At 39.1% G+C, this 20157-nt stretch overlaps 1 protein-coding gene across 1 annotated transcript in view; it reads left to right on the top strand.

Moving 5' to 3' along the window:
- Actr3 (actin related protein 3) overlaps positions 1 to 20157 on the top strand; it is a 50072-nt gene that overhangs the window by 19782 nt on the left and 10133 nt on the right. The window contains exons 4-9 of the mRNA XM_051147280.1: positions 266 to 390; positions 4982 to 5092; positions 7618 to 7713; positions 9388 to 9495; positions 10772 to 10915; positions 12822 to 12995. Of these exons, the coding sequence (XP_051003237.1) occupies positions 266 to 390; positions 4982 to 5092; positions 7618 to 7713; positions 9388 to 9495; positions 10772 to 10915; positions 12822 to 12995 (758 nt within the window). The remainder of the gene's footprint in view (positions 1 to 265; positions 391 to 4981; positions 5093 to 7617; positions 7714 to 9387; positions 9496 to 10771; positions 10916 to 12821; positions 12996 to 20157) is intronic.

The raw sequence follows: 20157 nt of genomic DNA, 5'->3' as shown, positions 1-20157 counted from the left end.
GGTTTTGGAAACAGCCGAAACAATCTTTTAGTAGTACCTTTTTTGGGGTTTTGTACTTGAGGCCTGTACCTGAGCGGAAGCTGAGGCATCATTGTATAAAATGAATTTTGTTACAGGTTTCTTATGTTCTTGTTCATTAGTTTGACAGTTTAAGTATTCTAGATCATACTTAATAACACTTTACAATTAAAGAAGGGACATGTTTAAAGTTTGTTTAATTTGAAGAGATGAAAATTTAAAAATGTCTAATTAACTTATTTCAAAGGTATTGCCATTAAAGAGTCCGCAAAAGTAGGTGATCAAGCCCAGAGGAGGGTGATGAAAGGTGTGGATGACCTAGACTTCTTCATTGGGGATGAAGCAATAGAAAAGCCCACATACGCAACAAAGGTACGTCTCCACGAGTGTCCACTCAGCTGTTGTGCTCTTTCTCTCTCTTGTGGACCTGATTCTCTCTCGAATCAGCTTTCTGTTTCTGCTTTAAAACTTTTGAGACAGGGTCTTGCCTGGAACTGGCTATGGACACCAGGCTGGCCTTTAAGTGAGGTTTGCCTGCTTCTGCCTCCTCAGTGCTGGCATTAAAGGTGTGCACCGTCCCACGTGGCTCCGCTTTCATCTTCCTAACCATTGACATTTCTCTTCCCCCTGTGGCTTTAATACATTGAAGTGAATGGACTTCCTTTTCCATGCCCATTGCCTCTCAGGGCCCTCAGTAGGGACTGATTTTCCTCTCATCTCCACATTGCTACATCTAGAGAGATTTCTTTCTTTTATTCAGACGTTCTTTTCTTCTAAGTCATGTGGAAATGTTGTTCTTCTTTTCTTCCTGCCCTCTGCGTCTTTCCCTTCACTGAAATAGTACTTACGCAGTAAAGCTGGTGGTCTTCATTGTGTAGCTTAAAGAATTTATGTGGCTGAGTGTACCAGCTAAGAGCAAATCTCCTAATACAGAAGGTCTTCCTGTATCTCTGTTCACAGCCACTGTGCTAGCCTTCTTGGAAAATAAACACTCTTAACCATTCATTTCCTCCTTTGTGCTTTTCTTCCTTTGTAGTTTTAAATGCGTACTTACCCTCATCATTTGTAAAAATAAAACTGCAATTTTTCTTTGTGCTGAAAAGAGAGTAGTAAAACAACTTCTCTCCCAGTGAAAGGAGAAGAAAACAGGGTAGGATGTTTTGCGTGTGTGCCACAGGAGTCACTAGCCTAGGTGGGGATTTAGAGGTCCCTGAGGGATAAATTATTGATTGAAGTCTTGAAGAATAAAATAAGAGGTGAAATGTGGAGAGAGTCCCTAGGCAGAGTGGCCAGTACATAAAAAGGCTTATGAGGGAGACAGAGAACAGCATAGCTCATACGCCTGAAGTCCAGGTGCTCCATGGGAGCCAGTTCTACCTGTGGCCAACATTCATGGATATCTTGGATGAACAGTGTTACTAAGACTGCCTGTTGAAACTTGAATTTTGGCTGTGTTTCTCTTTTTAGTTTTGTGGTATCATTCAGTGGCTTAACTTTCTGTAATTTAGTTGTTTATCTATGCAATGCAGCTATTAATGCATATCGACTATCGTAGACCTCGACTAGAGAATGAGTATAAAGAAATTGTGGCAGTGCTCAAATAGTGAAGAGGGATTATTTGACAGAGGCACGTATGATTCAGAGATTTGGATGGCAAGGGATGTTTGTGACTGGGACTAAGGCAGTAGTTCTTAACCTTCCTAATGCTGAGACCCGTTAGTGCAATTGCTCATGTTGTGGTAACCCCCAACCATAACATTATTTTGTTGCTTCTTCATAACTGTAATTTTATTTTCATATGGTTATGAATCTTAATGTAAATGCCTGATATGCAGGATGCCTGATATGCAGGATGCCTGATATGCAGGATGTCTGATATGCAACTACCAAAGGGTCACAACTCACACACTGAGAACTGCTTGACTAAGGGAAGGGTAGTAGGGATAAAGAGAGGTGAAAGATGTGTGTGTGTGTGTGTGTGTGTGTGTGTGTGTGTGTGTGTGTGTGTATGTTTTGTTCACGTATGCACCTTAAAATATTTTGACAAAATTTATAGCTAAAAGTAAAGGGCTGGGTGTGGCACACACCTTTAATTCCAGCTGTTGGGAGGCAGAGGCAGGTGGATGAATCTTTGTGAGTTTGAAGTCAGCCTGGTCTACATAGCAAGTCAGAGCTGCATAGTGAGACTTCGCCTCAGAACAACAAAACAAATCAGTAAAAACAGAGGAAAAATGTTTTGATTCCCATATATGCCTTTTACTCAGCTTTGGCAATTACAAACTTGTAATTAATCCTACTTTGCTATTCCATTGCCCAGTTATTTTCTAGTCAGTCACTTAAAAGTATTTACCTGTTAACAGCATCTCATGGTTTTAGTAAGAGTTTAAATTTTAAATTTCTCTGAGTGTTTCCTAATTGGTTAATGTTTTAGTCATGGTTAAAATAAAAAAATTTCCACTGGATTCAGTAGGTAGATCTCATGAGAGTTTTTTTTGCCCCATAACTTCTTATTCTGTATATATATTTCATTCTTTTTCCTTGCCATTTATTTATGGGAAAAAATCAGATATCTACTAAAATTTTCCATCTTGATTACATCTTTATTGTATCGTTTGTCATGAGCCACCATTTCTTGTTTATTTATTTTTTTTATTGGCATAGAAATCCAAGTCTTGAGTATGTTAAAGGTATTTTTTTTTCTTTTTTCTTTTGAGAAGAATAACAAAGTGGTTATTTAAGGATTAACAAGGAAGGATTAGGTTCTGTTTGCAACTAGATAAGTAAGGGTATTCCTAAGATATTAAAGGAGTGGTGTGTGGAGAATATTAATTTTGTTGCAGTTGTTTTGTTTGTTGCAGTTGTTGTTTTTGAGTTTTTGAGACAGAGTTTCTCTGTGTAGCTTTGGTTGTCCTAGACTTACAGGCTAGCCTTGAACTCACAGAGATCTGCCTGCCTCTGCTTCTCACAGTTCTGGGATTACTGGCGTGCACTACCACCCAGCTCAAAAGTTTAATTTTGAATGTAATGTACTGGAAGTACCCGTGAGGCAGCACTCATGTTGCCAGACCGTCCAGTGTGCAGGCTTTGGCGCTCAGAAGCAGGATGGATAAGGACAGAGATAAGAAGGGCATCAGTTACTTGGGGAAGTGAATGCTGTGGCATGGGGGGTCTATAGGAGGAGAGAGGCCTGAGAGGTGCACTACTTAGACCTGAGTGGAGAGGAGCAGAGATAAACAACATGTACTATCACGTAAGCTGTCTGCTGAGATTCCGTCATGGAAGTATAGAGGAGCTGGATGAATGCAGCTTTGTGAGTGGTCGATCAGGAAGGTGTAACTGGGGATACTATTTCATGAGGTTAGGCTGTGACTGAGAGGGAGGGAGAGATGAAAGGATAAGTTGCAAAAGTAAGATGGAGGAGACATTTAATGATAAATTCTGCTTAGAAAACTGAAAAAGAGGAACATAACCAGGTCTTAGAGAAAGCTGGAGGAATGCATTCTAGATGACAAATTTGATAGGAATGGACCTAGAGAGATGGGTCAGAGGTTACGAGCCCATACTATTCTTTCAGAGGGTCCTCTGCTCACAACCGCCTTTCACTCTAGCTCCAGAGGATAAGGCTCCCTCTTCTGAACTCTCAGACACCTGTGCTCATGTATACATAACACACAGAGCTAACCATACACTCATAATTACAGGGAGTATTACTAACATCATAGCAGAAGTTTACAGATTTGCTGAAGGAGATTCAATCCTTCTCTTGAGATCTGGGAAAACAGTTGAGATTGGTTTGGTCAGAACATTGAAGAGTCGGCACTGTGGAGTGTTAGATGAGCATAGTGATTAGTGAGGATGGCCTAGACAAGGGGATGTTCTTTTGCAAAAACAGTAACATGCCTCATGACGTATTGTGGCCAAGAGTGCTCAGGACAGCACTGGGTTATCCATTCATTGCTACTTAGGTATTGAGTGTGTGAAAGGTAACCTGTCCAGAGATTCAGGAGCCTTCTTGGTGCCTTTTATATTGCACTGGCACCTGATTTTGAAAAAGAATGTATGTGACAGTTGTTTATTAAGTGGCTAGCAAGGTTCAAGCGCCATCATGGCCACATGAAAAAGGCAACTTAAGTTTTTCAACTTAGTTGAAAAGTATTTTTCCTTCATGGTTAGTAGTTCCTGTTGGTATGCTTCAGCTGTTCACAGTAGACTGATTAGACATTGCTACTCTTTTTTTCTTGCTTTAAAAGTAGATTTTGTTTTGTAAGGTATTTGGTTTATATCATAGTGACAACTGGCAACCCAATTTTTCAAAGAAGCATTGTCATGAAGGAGGAGTGCAGCATACTCTGATGTTGAAAGTTTCCTGTAGGCTAGCACGTGGTTTGGTGTGTAACCGGTGTATCTTTGTGAATTTTAAACTTTGCAGACATGCTTGTGGATTTTCCAATAACCTAGGATTGCCTGCTTTAACAGAAACCTATGTAGCCTTCTACAGTAAATCCTATATGCATAGTTATTATTTTAGTTGTCTAACAATGTTTTATTTACTTACTTGCTACCGCTGTTATTTTGAGGTGACATCCAGAGCACTCTGCCCTCCTGTTTCAGCTTCCTCAGGAGCTAGAGCAGTGAGTGTGTGCCGCCATATCCAGCTTCCAAGTGTGTGTTATATGTTAGAGATAGAACAGGTATAAGGAAATTAGGATAAAGTTTAACATTTTGACATATTTACCTTATGTTTTCAACTACCTGAATGTACATTGTAAAAATAATTTCACTTAAGTATGTATATTTCTCCTTAAGCATTTATAGCCTAAGGTTGTGGTAGCAACATACCTAAAGAATGGCATTTTTTTTTTCTAATATGTACTAGTGAGTGAATAAATAGTCTCTGGTTTTGTATTTATAGTTCTGTTTTTTGACATTAATAAGACTTAACTTGTGGATTTTGTTTTAATAGTGGCCAATCCGCCATGGTATAGTTGAAGATTGGGACTTAATGGAAAGGTTTATGGAGCAAGTGATTTTTAAATATTTAAGAGCAGAACCTGAAGACCATTACTTTCTTTTGGTAAGTACACACTATGATTTATTGGGGACTCTTTTTTGAGATGGAGTTCGTAAGCACAGGGTAGCTTTGAACCCAGGACCATTCTACCTTACCTTCCCAAATGCTGGGTTAGCAGGCATGTACTCCAATGCCTAGCCTACTAGGAAATTTTTGAAGAATATTTTAATGGTCTCTGATACCATTAGTAAGCATACTTTATCATTTATTAAGTTGTCATGTCTGAAAGATTTTGTTGTATAAAACTATGTCATCCTTAACTCCATCTGCTGTATGTAGAGTAGCAATGTGGCCCAGCTCTAACGTGCAATTACGTAAACGGTTTTGATAATTATATGCAATCATTATGTTATAACCCATAAATAATTGTGTTAGTTTTATTTTGTCACTAACAAGATAATGTAAGGGAAGAAAGTTTTGTTTGAGCTCACAGTTTCTGAGGCTTGCATCCACAGTTGTTTGGCTCCATTGCTTCTGGGCCTGTGCTTGGTGAGATAGAGCAGCTCTGTGGGAAGCAGCCTTTCTGATTTGTTTTTTAAAACTGTTTGATAAATACTGCTAACTTCCTAGTAGAATACATGAACGTTTCCTTTTTTCCCCTTGTATCTTACAACACGAAATGGCTGTCTTGTATCTTCTCTTTTACTTGAACATAAGTGTTGCTAATTCAGTATTCAGTGTTTCATTATGGTGCTTTGTAGCTGGACAGTAAAATGAAAAGAACCTTACTATGGTCACATACCTACAGCCTAAGTTTAATAATTAACATTTCAATATAATTATGTAGCACAGTTGCTTTGATACTCATTTGTTTATCTATCCATTAATCTATTTTGATGCGGAATCACATCAAAATGAGCTAATACACATGAGAATCATTTCATGCTTAAACACTTAGTCTGTTGATCATCAAACAGTTTATTTTGCTTATTTAAAAAAAAAAAAAACACAAATCTAGCCAAATGCAGTAGTGCACACCTTTACTCCTAGCATTTGGGAGACAGAGGCATGTGGATTTCCTTGAGTTCGAGGCCAGCCTGGTCTACAGTGGAAGTCCAGGACAGCCAAGGCTACGCAGAGAAATCCTGTCTTGAAAAACAAACAAACAAGCAAACCACAAATCTGAATCATTCTATGAAGTTTGGCCAGGATTGGCAAAAGAAAAAGGACCAGATAGCTATAGATGGTGGGTGAGTGGATGGGTGGATGGGTGGGTGGATAGGAAGGAAAGAAAGAAAGGGTTACTGAAGAAACCAAATGAGAGCTTAATGGGTACTGTCACAGCTATTCCTATTCAGCCCTACTGTAGAGTTAAAATAGCCACAGACTATACTTTTTTTTTTTTAAGATTTATTTATTATTATGTATACAGTGTTCCTGCCTGCATGTATATCTGCAGGCCAGAAGAGGGCATCAGATCACATTATAGGTGGTTGTGAGCCACCATGTGGTTGCTGGGAATTGAACTCAGGACCTTTGGAAGAGCAGGTGGCACTCTTAACCACTGAGCCATCTCTCTAGCCCCACGGAGCATATTTAATGCAGTGAATGACTATAGATGTGCCCCTCTAAAATAGTATTCAGAAACAGATAATTGAAGCACCTTTAGTTTGATAGTTGTGTAAGTAACATAAGCAGCATATTATCAATGCCCTTTTTGGCTAAATGTGTGCTTTTCATTCCCTAGAGACAGCTACTCTTTCACTCTATTTTAATTTTTTTTAACAAGTGAGATTAATTTTGCCTATATTTGGGTTTTACATAAATAAACTCATACAAGATGTGCTACAGTAAAACTTGTGTCATGAAGTTTAATGGTTTTGACTCTGAATATTCTTGTCTCCCTACACTTAGTCTTGTCTCTTTTTGTGGACTTGCTTTGCTGCAGGGCCAATGCATGTTTTACTGGCTTAGAACTCTGGCTGGGGCAACTCTTCATCTATCATTGTCATCAGATTGCTCCTGCATTCTAGCCTGTGTTGAGTATGTTGTTCTTTTTAACTTTAGTCATTATGGAGGGTGTACAGACTTGTTTTGGTTTTAATTTGCATTTTCCTGGTGACTCGTAATGATATTGAGCACTTCAGTTTTTTTTTAATTGAAAATAAAAATTTCAGTTATACTAAATATGTTATGATTACACTTCCCCTCCCCCAGTGCCTCACAAGTCTTCCTAACTTTCCCACCCAAATCCATACCCTTTCTTTTCTATTTTGTTAGAATACAAACAGGCATCTAAAAAAATAAAATAAGATAAAATTAAAACAAGCCCGCATGGAACAAAACAAACAGGAAGAAAACAAAAAGAGCAAAAGCAGAAAGAACATATGGGTACTGAGAACATACTGTTTTTATGTATGTGTATACCTGTTCTAATTCTCTATAGTTTCCCTATAGTCTTTGTGTCTTTCTTCCTATAAATTTAGTGCCTTTTAAATTACTTTATAAATTCTTTTCCCTTTAGAAATTGCCATAAAGTTTCAAATGATCTCACACTCTCTATTTTAAAATATTCTTTAATTCAATAGACTGAACCTCCACTGAATACTCCAGAAAACAGGGAATATACTGCTGAAATAATGTTTGAGTCCTTCAATGTTCCAGGCTTGTACATTGCTGTGCAGGTATGTGACTTATGCTATTTTAAGCTTGACTTTTACATTTTGTTGAGGCTTAATTTACTCCTAAACCATGCAGATTTCTTTTTCCAAAAACTTTATCATAATGCAAATCATACCATAGTCTCCTGAGTCGATAATTTAGAAACAGGAAAGAGAGATAATATTTATAGACAAGAAGATAAAAATGCCAAAGGAAGTAAGTTAATGGGGCTGGCAGGATGGCTTAGTGAGTAAAGGTGATTGCTGACAAAGCCTAATGACCGGGGCTCAGACCCAGGACACACATGGTGGAAGGAGAAAGCCAACTCTGCAAGTTGTCCTCTGACCTCCATACTTCTGATTTTTCTGTGTTCTTGAATATATGTATGTATCTTTGCTTCCCTCTCTTCCTCTCTTACTTTTTAAAAAATCTCTTTATATCCATCCTTCTATCTGTCCATTCAATCTATTGTGTCTAAATTTGTAATTCAAGCTTGAAGTTGTTGTGATCTTCCTGCGTTAGTGCTAGAATGCAGGCATTTTCTCCCGTGTCTGACTTTTGACTGCTTTCTTTGGTTTGATGCTTGGAGACTATAGGTCTTCCTGTGTAGCTCAGGCTGGCATTGGACTTGAGAGGTCCTGGTGCCTTAGTGCTGCACGTTGCCTGTCCTCCTCCATGCTGTTCATTCACTCATTTAATACCTGTTCCTTTTTGTTGATGTGCAGTAGTCATAAGATTGCTGTAACCCGATAACATTAACAGATACATAGCCTAGTTCGGGATCCTAATTGTTTATAAAAGACTTGTAAAAAGTGATCACAGACAGTTTCTAGCAGTAAGTGATAGATTTCTGAAGTCTCAAACAGCTTCCCTTTTTCTTCTTTTTTGTCTTTTAGCATTACTTGAAAATCTTTGTAAAACCTTTAAAAATATTTTTTGGTGATAAGCACTCATTGTACTATTGACATGATTATTTTGTTAAAATAAGGTGATGAGCCACATGGGATGGCTTACTGCTGGCTTCAGACTGTTGTGAATTTTAAAAAAGGGGATGCCTCTTTTTGGTTCTTTTTAGGTATTACATTGTAAGTCAGTTTTATCATCTGTTTTTAGTTACTGCTCATATTTTGATTGTAAGAAATTGGCTTTTTAAAAAATGATACCCTTAGTTTAAAGAAAGTTTTGTTTTGTTTTGTTCCTCCCAGAAAGAATTGTTTTGGCCATGATGAGATTCTTGGTCAGAAAAATGGTATTGCCTGTTACTGGTTTTCTGGTTAACCCACAGTGTCTGGAGGTGTGGTGCCCTTGTTGGTGTAGGTACTTGTTACGCAGTACTGACTGCAGATTGAATATAGGAACTTTGAATTTTTAAGAGTAGCGCTTGCTGGCTCATGTTGGTGATTGGATACCTTGGTAGTTTGTGGCAGTCCAGGTAATATTTAAGTTTGGGCAAGGTAGTACTGCACTTGTTATGTGTTTGTGTCGCTTGTGGCACCAGGAAGAGTATTCCTACTAAACTCTGAACTAAATGTCCTGATGCAGTAAGAGCCCCAGGAACTTCTCTCAGTGACCTGTAGAAAGTGTGTAGTGTCATTACAGGTTACTTCTATAGACTCTGTTCTATAGAAGTTCTATACTTCTATAGGTCCCTGTTAGCTTGTTAATAGTTTATTTTTGTCTATCTTACTACTTTTTAGGCTGTTCTTGCCTTAGCTGCATCCTGGACCTCAAGACAAGTAGGAGAGCGGACGCTGACGGGTACAGTAATAGACAGTGGAGATGGAGTCACTCATGTCATTCCTGTGGTAAGCACAGAAAATTGCTAAAGAGAATGTGAAATAGTGTACCTGAAGGTAAATGGTAGGAACCATTGATGACTTTACAAGGCTTGGAGCTCTTTCCGCCATCTTCCTGAGCCACCATCATGGGCCTCGTGAGGATCTTAAGGATCTTAATAGAATCAGCAGTGCTGAAAGGAGGCAGATGACCACTGCCTGCCATGCTGTGTCTCACAGTCACAGTTATGGTTGTAACTGATGAAGGTCACAGAGCTGAGAACAGTGTTGTGGACCTCACTAGTATGGCATGATTAACCCCAGATTTGACCTTCACTTAAAGACTGGAAAGTGGCAGAAAATGTGGGCTGATGGTCTCAGCTGGCATCATGGGCCATGAGGAAATAAGATGAGCACACTCAGGACAGAAAGTTCTCAGCGAGCTCATAGCACATGACAGCTTCTGAGTATGGTGCATATTACACCTGCCAACCACAGGCTTTTTGTTTGCCTGTCCAGCAACTTCAGAGAAAGGGAATTAAGTCCTCTGGTCTTAGTGATGGGCTGTGTTCACATACACAAAAATTTTCAAGATCATCTTTGTTAATAGCATTTATACTACTTCATTCTTATATTACCAATTCATAGTTAACTGTGTGGATATATCTATCCCCTTTAGTTTAGCCTTTGGGTATCTTTAATACTTATTAGGGTGTGCCTAGCATTAATAGCTTTGTGTAATTTACTTGATAGCTCTTTTTTCTTTCTTAGTAGTATCTAAAATAATTGTGGGATAAAAGCAATTGTTCTGTAAGTATGAAGACCTGCGTTCAGATCCCCGGCGGCCACATAAGAAGCAGGTCATAGCTGTGTGGGCCCAATCACAGCAGTGGGAACAGAGATGGCTTAGTTTCAAGAACTCAATAGACTGCCTGAAAACAGCAAGTTCCGCTTCAATCAGAGACACTGTCTCGAGGCAATAAGAGATGAGGAAGACACCCTGAGTCCTGCCCTAGCCTTTTAGAGGCTGGGATTTTAGGCATGCTTGCCACATCTGGTTAAGAAATGGCTCTTAATTTTTTTAAGTGACTAATTTTAGGAATATAATTAAAAATTATTATATCGGAGTGGGGTGAGGCATAATTGTGCTAGAGCACGTGAGTGAAGTTGGTTCTCCTTCCACCTCTGTGTGGATTATAGGGATTAAACTCGGGTTTTCAGGCTTCAAAGGACGTGCTTTCCTTACTAAGCCCCCTAGCACCCTGAGACTACTAAGGTAAATTTGATACCTTTCCCTTGCACACAGGCTGAAGGATATGTCATCGGCAGCTGTATTAAACACATTCCAATTGCAGGAAGAGATATAACATATTTTATTCAGCAACTGCTGCGAGACCGAGAAGTAGGAATCCCTCCTGAACAGTCCCTGGAAACTGCTAAAGCAGTGAAGGTAAGCTGTACAAGTGTGATTCAGCCTTCTGGCAGATCTGTAACTGCAAGGAACTCTTCTTACGTTAGTCCTCTCATCAAAGTAATTCCTCTTAAGCTGTTTTCTTTATTTCTCACAAGTAAATGGTTGATGATCACTTGCCCTTTGCATATTCTCTCCATGTACAAATTAAGAGGGCTAGCATAAGAGTGTTCTGACAAACACTCTTGTGATTACTCCTCTTATTAAAGATTTATTTTACCCAGAAATCATTACATCTCACTTTATTCTGAAGTCTTTATTTTAATCCTAACAGTTTTCTGTTATTAAAAGTTGATTTGATATGATTGGCTTGTTGAGCTCTGCAGTATAGATGCATTGTGTTACTCAAGTGGCGTGGAACCTGGACAGAGACTGTGATGGGTATGTGAGGTATGTGATTAGGTTTTGACCATGTGTACTCTGATATCAGGGTTTCATGCATGCAAGCAAAACATTTTCCTTATTCCTTTGGCTTTGCTCTTTAAATTTACCACGTGTCAGCAGAACTGAAGTTTCTCTGTAGTTCTCATGCTTGGAATATGGAAACCTGCTATGCAAAAACAACTCCAGTATGTGCATCTCTTTGTGTGACATTTGTGAAGACGTCTTCTTTCAAGTTTAGGCTTGAAGGTGCATTGACTACTTCCTGTATATTAAAGAGACTACTAAATGGTTTCCAAACTTTATCTCAAGTTGGTAACCTAAAAACTAAATATATAGAGCCAGGCATGGTGTTGTACGCCTTTAATGCCAGCACTTGGGAGCAGAGGCAGGCAGATTTCTGTGAGTTGGAGGTCAACCGGGTCTACAGAGTTCTAGTACAGCCAAGGCTATATAGACAGACTCTGTCTCAAAAAGCAAAACTAACCAACCAACCAACCAAAAAAACCCCCAAACTACTAAATACACAAAAAATTAATATGAACACTATTATTTTTAGATTCTTTGGGAAACCATGACATTAAGACAAAGCAAACAAATTCCACTGGGAATTTAAGTTCATTCTAGGGAAGACTGCTCAGTCTGAAGGTCTTTTGAGAAACATCTCCTCATGAAATTCCCACCTCCATGGTTTGCAGAGAGATGTACAAGATAATGCAGTTCTTCTCTTTCCCTAGGAGTCTTCCCCTTCTGCAGGGGATTGAGACAGGGTCTCACTATATAACCCTGGCTGGCCCTCGACTCACAGAAGTGAGTTAAGGGGAGGCCTTTGTCTCCCCGCTGCTGGGATTAAAGGTGTACACCACTGTGACACCACAGCATGACAGCCTTTTGTATCTTTTTGTTATCTGTGATAATAATTGCAGCTACCTTGGGATTAGACCTTGATGTGCACAATTATAGGAAATTGTACATGGTACTCAAAACTGATGGGAATAGAAGCAGTGGGGCACTGTCAGATAATAGCAGCATAACAATTTTTTCATTATTTGGTACCTTGATCAGAATTAGTTTTGTTCCAAGTAGGCATAAAGGAGCTGTGTTAAGTTTCTGTAGGTATAAGTGTTCTTTTTTTGTGTATACATTTTCATTTTTCCTTTCTAGAATATTCTATTCTGTTACTGTGATAGTAGTTGTTGAAGACTTTAATGCATATTTTTATAAAGTAGCATTAAAATAGTTAAGACCAAGTCTAGTTTTTCAGATTTTAGTTGTGTTGATGAATGGAATAAAACATTATGTTTGTACGAGCTATTCATTTGTACTACACAGTGTAATATTATAGTATTAAAATATCATCTATCAAAATTACATAATTATATTTAATGAAACTCTTTCATTTGATTCTGTTTGACTGATACACTATCTGCTATCTTCTTTATGTTTTTGCTTTTAACTTTACCTAAAGTAAGAAAAATAAATTGCTTCTTTATTTGCTTTTAAGGAACGTTATAGTTATGTCTGCCCAGATTTAGTAAAAGAGTTTAACAAGTATGACACTGATGGGTCAAAGTGGATCAAACAGTACACCGGAGTCAACGCGATCTCAAAGAAAGAATTCTCCATTGATGTTGGTTACGAGCGATTCCTGGGACCGGAGATCTTCTTCCATCCAGAGGTAATGCCTGGTAGTTGGTGGTTTTGCTTGGTTTTGAATGGAATTGCTTTGAGATTTGCAGCAGAAAGTCAAAAGAAATTCAGAGAATCAATCTAACAGACTTGTGTCCTACAGCACCATAGTATGATTTCTGTCACCGCTGTCCTCTCCCCCTCCCTGAGAACAGGCGTCTGTTAGAGCAGCCTTGTCTATTATTCTGCCTCATTGTCTTCATGGCTTGGGGAATGGGAGGTCATGGAAGAGCAGGAGCAGAGGGTAGCCTTTCTGAGTTTGTGACAGCTTAAACCTTTGGAAAGACTACAGAAAACGCTTGCCCCTACGATAAAACAATGACTGTGTGCAGATGTCAGCTACTGTCACATCTACTAGAACAGTCGCAGATCTGTGGAATCTAAGGAACATAAAGACTATCTTAAAATAATACAGTAGGTGCTTTTGATAATCTTAAAATAATAATAGATTCTCTAGGTAACTCGATATTACAAATTTAACTATATTAGTAGAATATGCCTCCTGTACTTACGTAGCATCAAGAACATTTTTTTTGATAGTTGCTTTTTTGATAGTTGCTTTTTTTCACTTAGCTATGACTTGGCTATGACTTTTCATGGTCTCAGATTAAGCATTGGCTATCGAAAGGGAAAGATGATTTAATCTTACTCTTCTGAGTTTAGAGAATAAGAAAGGTAGTTAAGTAAGAATAGTTGCTTCAACAAACGGACATAACGTCTGCTGAGAAGAGCTTGTTGTGTGTCACAGCAACGACAGCAACCAGGTTGGAATCAGGTGAGTGCGTTGCAGTTTTTCAGGTAAATAAATGTCTATGTCATGGAGAAAGGAGGTGAGGCAAAATGTGGGTTTAATGATTTAGCAATTGCTTAGGTGTGACGGGGACAAGCATGTGAAGAATCTATAACATGAGTAACTTTGATTCTTTTTTTTTTTTTTTTTTTTTTTTTTTATTTTTTTTTTTTTTATTAATTTATTCTTGTTACATCTCAATGTTTATCCCATCCCTTGTATCCTCCCATTCCTCCCCCCCCCCATTTTCCCATTATTCCCCTCCCCTATGACTGTTCCTGAGGGGGATTACGTCCCCCTATATAGTCTCATAGGGTATCAAGTCTCTTCTTGGCTACTTGCTGTCCTTCCTCTGAGTGCCACCAGGTCTCCCCCTCCAGGGGACATGGTCAAATGTGAGGCACCAGAGTATGTGAGAAAGTCGTATCACACTCTCCACTCAACTGTGGAGAATATTCTGACCATTGGCTAGATCTGGGAAGGGGTTTAAAGTTTACCTCCTGTATTGTCCTTGGCTGGTGCCTTAGTTTGAGCGGGACCCCTGGGCCCAAATCTGCCTATCATATTGTTCTACTTGTAGATTTCTAGGACCCTCTGGATCCTTTTATTTTGCTGTTCTCCCATGCGTCTCTCATTTAGAGTCCCAATAGGATGCCTTCCCCTCTGTCCCAGTTTCCTGGTAAGTGAAGGCTTCCGTGGGACATGCCCCTTGGGCTAGTATGCAGATATAAGTGAGTATATACCATTTGATTCTTTCTGCTTCTGGGTTAACTCACTCATTATGATCATTTCTAGCTCAATCCATTTATCCACAAATTTCGGGAATTCCTTGTTTTTAATAGCTGAGTAGTATTCCATAGTGTATATGTACCACAGTTTCTTTATCCACTCTTCTACTGAGGGACACTTAGGCTGTTTCCATGTTCTGGCTATTATGAATAAGGCTGCTATGAACATGGTTGAGCAAATTTTCTTGTTGTGTGCTGGAGCATCTTCTGGGTATATTCCAAGGAGTGGAATAGCTGGGTCTTGAGGAAGCCCTATTCCCATTTTTCTGAGATAGCACTAGATAGATTTCCAAAGTGGCTGTACTAGTTTGCATTCCCACCAGCAATGAAGGAATGTTCCTCTCTCCCCACATCCTCACCAGCATGTGGTGTCGCTTGAGTTGTTGATCTTAGCCATTCTGATGGGTGTAAGATGGAATCTCAGAGTTGTTTTGATTTGCATTTCCCTGATGACTAAGGAGGTTGAGCATTTCTTTAAGTGTTTCTCAGCCATTTGATACTCCTCTGTTGAGAATTCTCTGTTTAGTTCCAAGCCCCATTTCTCAATTGGGTTATTCGGTTTGGTGGTGTTTAATTTCTTGAGTTCTTTATATATTTTGGATATTAGACCTTTGTCAGATGTAGGGTTGGTGAAGATTTTTTCCCAGTCTGTAGGCTGTCGCTTTGTTCTCTTGACAGTGTCTCCTGCCTTACAGAAGCTTCTCAGCCTCATGAGGTCCCATTTATTAATGGTTGACATTAAGGCCTGGGCCGTTGGTGTTCTGTTCAGGAAGTTGTCTCCTGTGCCAATATGTTCCAGGCTCTTTCCCACTTTTTCTTCTAAGTGGCTTAGTGTCTCTGGTTTTATGTTGAGGTCTTTAATCCACTTGGATTTGAGTTTTGTGCAAGGTGACAAATATGGGTCCAGTTTCATTTTTTTACACATAGACCTCCAGTTAGACCAGCACCATTTGTTGAAGATGCTATCCTTTTTCCATTGAATGGATTTGGCTTCTTTGTCAAAAATCAAGTGACCATATGTGTGTGGATTCATATCTGGGTCTTCGATTCGATTCCACTGATCAACCAGCCTGTTGCTGTGCCAGTACCATGCTGTTTTAAGTACTATTGCTTTATAGTACAGTTTGAGATCAGGTATGGAGATTCCTCCGGAGCATCTTTTATTGTACAAGATTGTTTTAGCTATTCTGGGTTTTTTGTTTTTCCATATGAAGTTCAGAATTGAACTTTCAATGTCTTTAAAAAATTGTGTAGTTATTTTGATAGGGATTGCATTGAATCTGTAGATTGCTTTTGGTAGGATGGCCATTTTTACTATGTTAATTCTCCCGATCCATGAGCAAGGAAGATCACGCCATCTTCTCAGGTCATCTTCAATCTCTTTCTTCAGAGTTTTGAAATTTTTTTCATACAAGTCCTTCACTTGCTTAGTTAGGGTAACTCCTAGATATTTTATATTGCTTGTGGCTAATGTGAAGGGTGTGGTTTTCCTAATTTCTTCCTCTGTAAGCTTGTCATTTGTGTATAGGAAGGCTACAGACTTTTTGAGTTAATTTTGTATCCAGCCAATTTGCTGAAGGTGTTTATCAGCTTTAGGAGTTCTCTGGTGGAGTTTTGAGGGTCACTTATGTACACTATCATATCATCTGCAAAGAGGGATAATTTGACTTCCTCCTTTCCCATTTGGATACCCTTGATCTCCTTTTGTTGTCTTATTGCTCTGGCTAGAACTTCGAGTACTATATTGAAGAGATATGGAGAGAGTGGGCAGCCTTGCCTTGTTCCCGATTTGAGAGGAATTTCCTTGAGTATCTCACCATTTACTTTGATTTTGGCTATTGGCTTGCTGTATATAGCCTTTATTATGTTGAGGAAAGTGCCTTGTATCCCCGATCTCTCTAAAACTTTAAACATGAATGGGTGTTGAATTTTATCAAATGCTTTCTCTGCATCCAAGGAGATAATCATGTGGTTTTTTATTTTCAGTTTGTTTATATGATGGATTACATTGATGGATTTCCGTATATTAAACCATCCCTGCATGCCTGGAATGAAGCCTACTTGGTCATGATGAATGATATCTTTGATGTGCTCCTGTATTCGTTTTGCAAGTATTTTATTTAGTATTTTGCATCTATGTTCATAAGAGAAATTGGTCTGAAATTCTCTTTCTTTGTTGAGTCTTTGTGAGGTTTAGGTATCAATGAGACTATGGCCTCATAGAATGAAGTTGGTAATTTTCCATCCATTTCTATCTTTTGGAGTAGCTTGAAGAGTATCGGTATTAGCTCGCCCTTAAAGGTCTGGTAGAATTCTGCACTGAAACCATCTGGCCCTGGGCTTTTTTTGGTTGGGAGACCATCGATGATTGCTTCTATTTCTGTAGGGGAAATGGGACTATTTAACTTGTTTATCTGTTCTTCACTCAACTTTGGCAAGTGAACTTGATCAAGAAAATCGTCCATTTCCCTTAGATTTTCAAATTTTGTGGCGTATATGCCTTCAAAGTAGGATCTTATGATTCTTTGAATTTCTTCAGTGTCTGTTGTTATGTCTCCCTTTTCATTTCTGATTTTGTTCATTTCAATACTGTCTCTCTGCCTTTTAGTTAGTTTGGCTAATGGTCTGTCTATCTTGTTGATTTTCTCAAAGAACCAGCTTTTGTTTTGTTGATTCTTTGGACTGTTTTCTTAGTTTCTAATTTGTTAATTTCAGCCCTGAGTTTGATAATTTCCAGGCGTCTACTCCTCTTGGGTGTTTCTGCTTCTTTTTTTTCTAGGGCTTCCAGTTGTGTTGTTAAGATGCTTATGTGCGATGTTTCCAATTTCTTTTTAAAGGCACTTAGTGCTATGAATTTTCCTCTTAGCACTGCTTTCAATGTATCCCACAAATTTGGGTATGTTGTTTCTTCATTTTCATTGAATTTCAGAAACTCCTTGATTTCTTTCTTTATTTCTTCCCTGACCCAGGTGTCATTTAGCAGAGAGTTGTTTAGTTTCCACAAACGTGTAGGCTTTTTGTTATTTCTGTTGTTGTTGAATTGCAGCCTAAGAGCATGGTGATCTGATAGGATACAAGGTATTATTTCAATCCTCTTGTATCTGTTGAGGCTTGCTTTGTGACCTACGATGTGATCAATTTTGGAGAAGGTTCCATGGGGTGCAGAGAAGAAGGTGTATTCTTTCTTGTTTGGGTGAAAGGTTCTATAGATATCTGTTAGATCCATTTGACCCATGGCATTGGTTAATGATGTTATTTCTCGGCTTAGTTTCTGTTTCAATGACTTATCCTTCAGTGAGAGTGGGGTGTTGAAGTCTCCCACTATTATTGTGTGGGGATCGATGTGTGGTTTAAGCTTTTTTAGGAGATCTTTTACATATGTGGGTGCCCTTGTATTGGGAGCATAGATGTTCAGAATTGTGATGTCATCTTGGTTGACTTTACCTTTGATGAGTATGAAGTGTCCTTCCTCATCCCTTTTGATTAATTTTGGTTGAAAGTCTATTTTGTTCGATACTAAAATGGCTACCCCTGCTTGCTTCTTGTGACCATTTGCTTGGAATATTTTTTTCCAACCTTTTACCCTGAGGTAATGCCTTTCATTATGGGTGAGATGTGTTTCTTGGATGCAGAAGAATGTTGGGTCTTGTTTATGTACCCATTCGGTTAGTCTGTGTCTTTTTATTGGAGAATTGAGGCCATTGATGTTGAGAGATATTAATGACCAGTGACTGTTAAGAGTCTTAATTTTGATGTTGTTTCCAGTCGAGCGTTTGTGTAGTTGTGTTTTTGTCATGGGATAGTTATCTATTTCCTGGGTAGTTTTGGTTGTAGCTTGACCCTTTAGGATGGAGTTTTCCTTCTAGTACCTTCTGTAAAGCTGGGTTTGTGGATAGGTACTGTTTGAATTTGTTTTTGTCATGGAATATTTTGTTTTCTCCATCAATGGTTATTGATAATATTGCTGGGTAAAGTAGTCTGGCCTGGCATCTGTGTTCTCTTAGGGTTTGCAGGATATCTCTCCAGGCCCTTCTGGCTTTTATGGTCTCTGCTGAGAAGTCAGGTGTAATTCTGATAGGTTTGCCATTAAATGTTATTTGGCCCTTTTCCCTTGCCACTTTTAATATTTTTTCTTTGTTCTGCATGTTTTGTGTTTTGATTATTATGTGGCGGGCAGTTTTTCTTTTCTGGTCAATTCTATTTGGTGTTCTGTAGGCCTCTTGTATGTTTATAGGCATCTCTTTCTTTAGATTGGGGAAATTTTCTTCTATGATTTTGTTGAGAATAGTTTCTGGGCCCTGGAGTCTGATGTCTTCTCTTTCTTCAATGCCTATTATCCGCAAATTTCTTCTTTTCATGGTGTCCTTAATTTCTTGGATGTTTTGTGTCAGGAGTTTTCCAGATTTGGCATTTTCTTTAATGGTTGATTCAATATCTGTGATTGTATCTTCTAGCCCTGAGATTCGTTCTTCCATCTCTTGGATTCTGTTAGAAAAGCTCACCTCTGTGTTGCTCGCCTTCTTCTCTGAGGTCTCACGTTCTCGTTTTTCTTCTGTCTGTGTGTTTATCATTGAATCCATTTTCATTTTCAGATCTTGAACTGATTTTTTGATTTCTTTCATCTGATTTTTTGTATATTCCTGAGTTTCTTCCATTGCCTCTTTATAGGTCTTCAGAGCTTGAACCGTTTTAGTTATTTCTTTCATCTGGTTGTTTGCATTTTCCTGCAATTTTTCCAGTTCCACTCTATGTGCTTCTTTTATGTCTCTCACCTGTTTGTCTGTGTCTTCCTGCATTTGATTACGAATTTTATTTGTTTCCTCCATTATCATCCTCATTACTAAGGATTTGAGGTCATTTTCTTGTATTTCCGTTGTATTTGAGTTCTCTGGGTGGTTTTCTTTGGGATAGCTGGAAACTGGAGACGCCATGTTGTTTTGGGGTTTTTTGCGTATGCTTTTTCGTTGTCCTTTAGACATCTTGCCGTCTTTGTTTTTGTTGGGTAGCTTCCAGAGTTGAATGGAGGGTGTCTGATGATAGATTCACTTGTTTTCTTACGATTTCCCTAGGCTGCGAGCTCAAAGCTTCACTGGTGTGGATGTTAGGAGGTTAGCCCTGTTGTTCTGGTCTCTCACAGCCAGTGATCCTCAGTCCCTCTCTGCTGTGGATCCTGCAATTGTTCTGGGTCTCTGAATGAGCGTTGGGTCAGGCCAAGGTATCCACAGCCTTCTGTGTTCCCTGCCAAGTCCAGCCAGGAGCACTGGGACCGAACCACGGGCAGAACTCAGCTAGATTCTCAGGGCCAGAACCGTCTGCCAAGCTCAGCTAGGGATTTTGGGCCCAAAATGCACACAGGGCCCAGCCAGAATTTTTGGGCTGGGACTACGCACCAAGCTCCACTAGGGCCTTTTGGCCCAAAGTGCGTGCTGTGGTCAGTTATTGACTCAGGGCCCGAACTGACCACCAATCTCAGCCAGGAATTCTGGATTCAAACTGTACACTGTGTCCAACCAGAGTCTTAGAGCTGGTGGAACCGAGAGCTCTGTCCAGCCTGTGCCACAGCAAGAGAACTG

Source organism: Acomys russatus, chromosome 6 (assembly GCF_903995435.1).
Source record: "Acomys russatus chromosome 6, mAcoRus1.1, whole genome shotgun sequence".
In the NCBI taxonomy this organism is placed as follows: Eukaryota; Metazoa; Chordata; class Mammalia; order Rodentia; family Muridae; genus Acomys; species Acomys russatus.
Note: the sequence above shows the minus strand (reverse complement) of the source record. Positions and strands in the feature narration are given on the sequence as shown.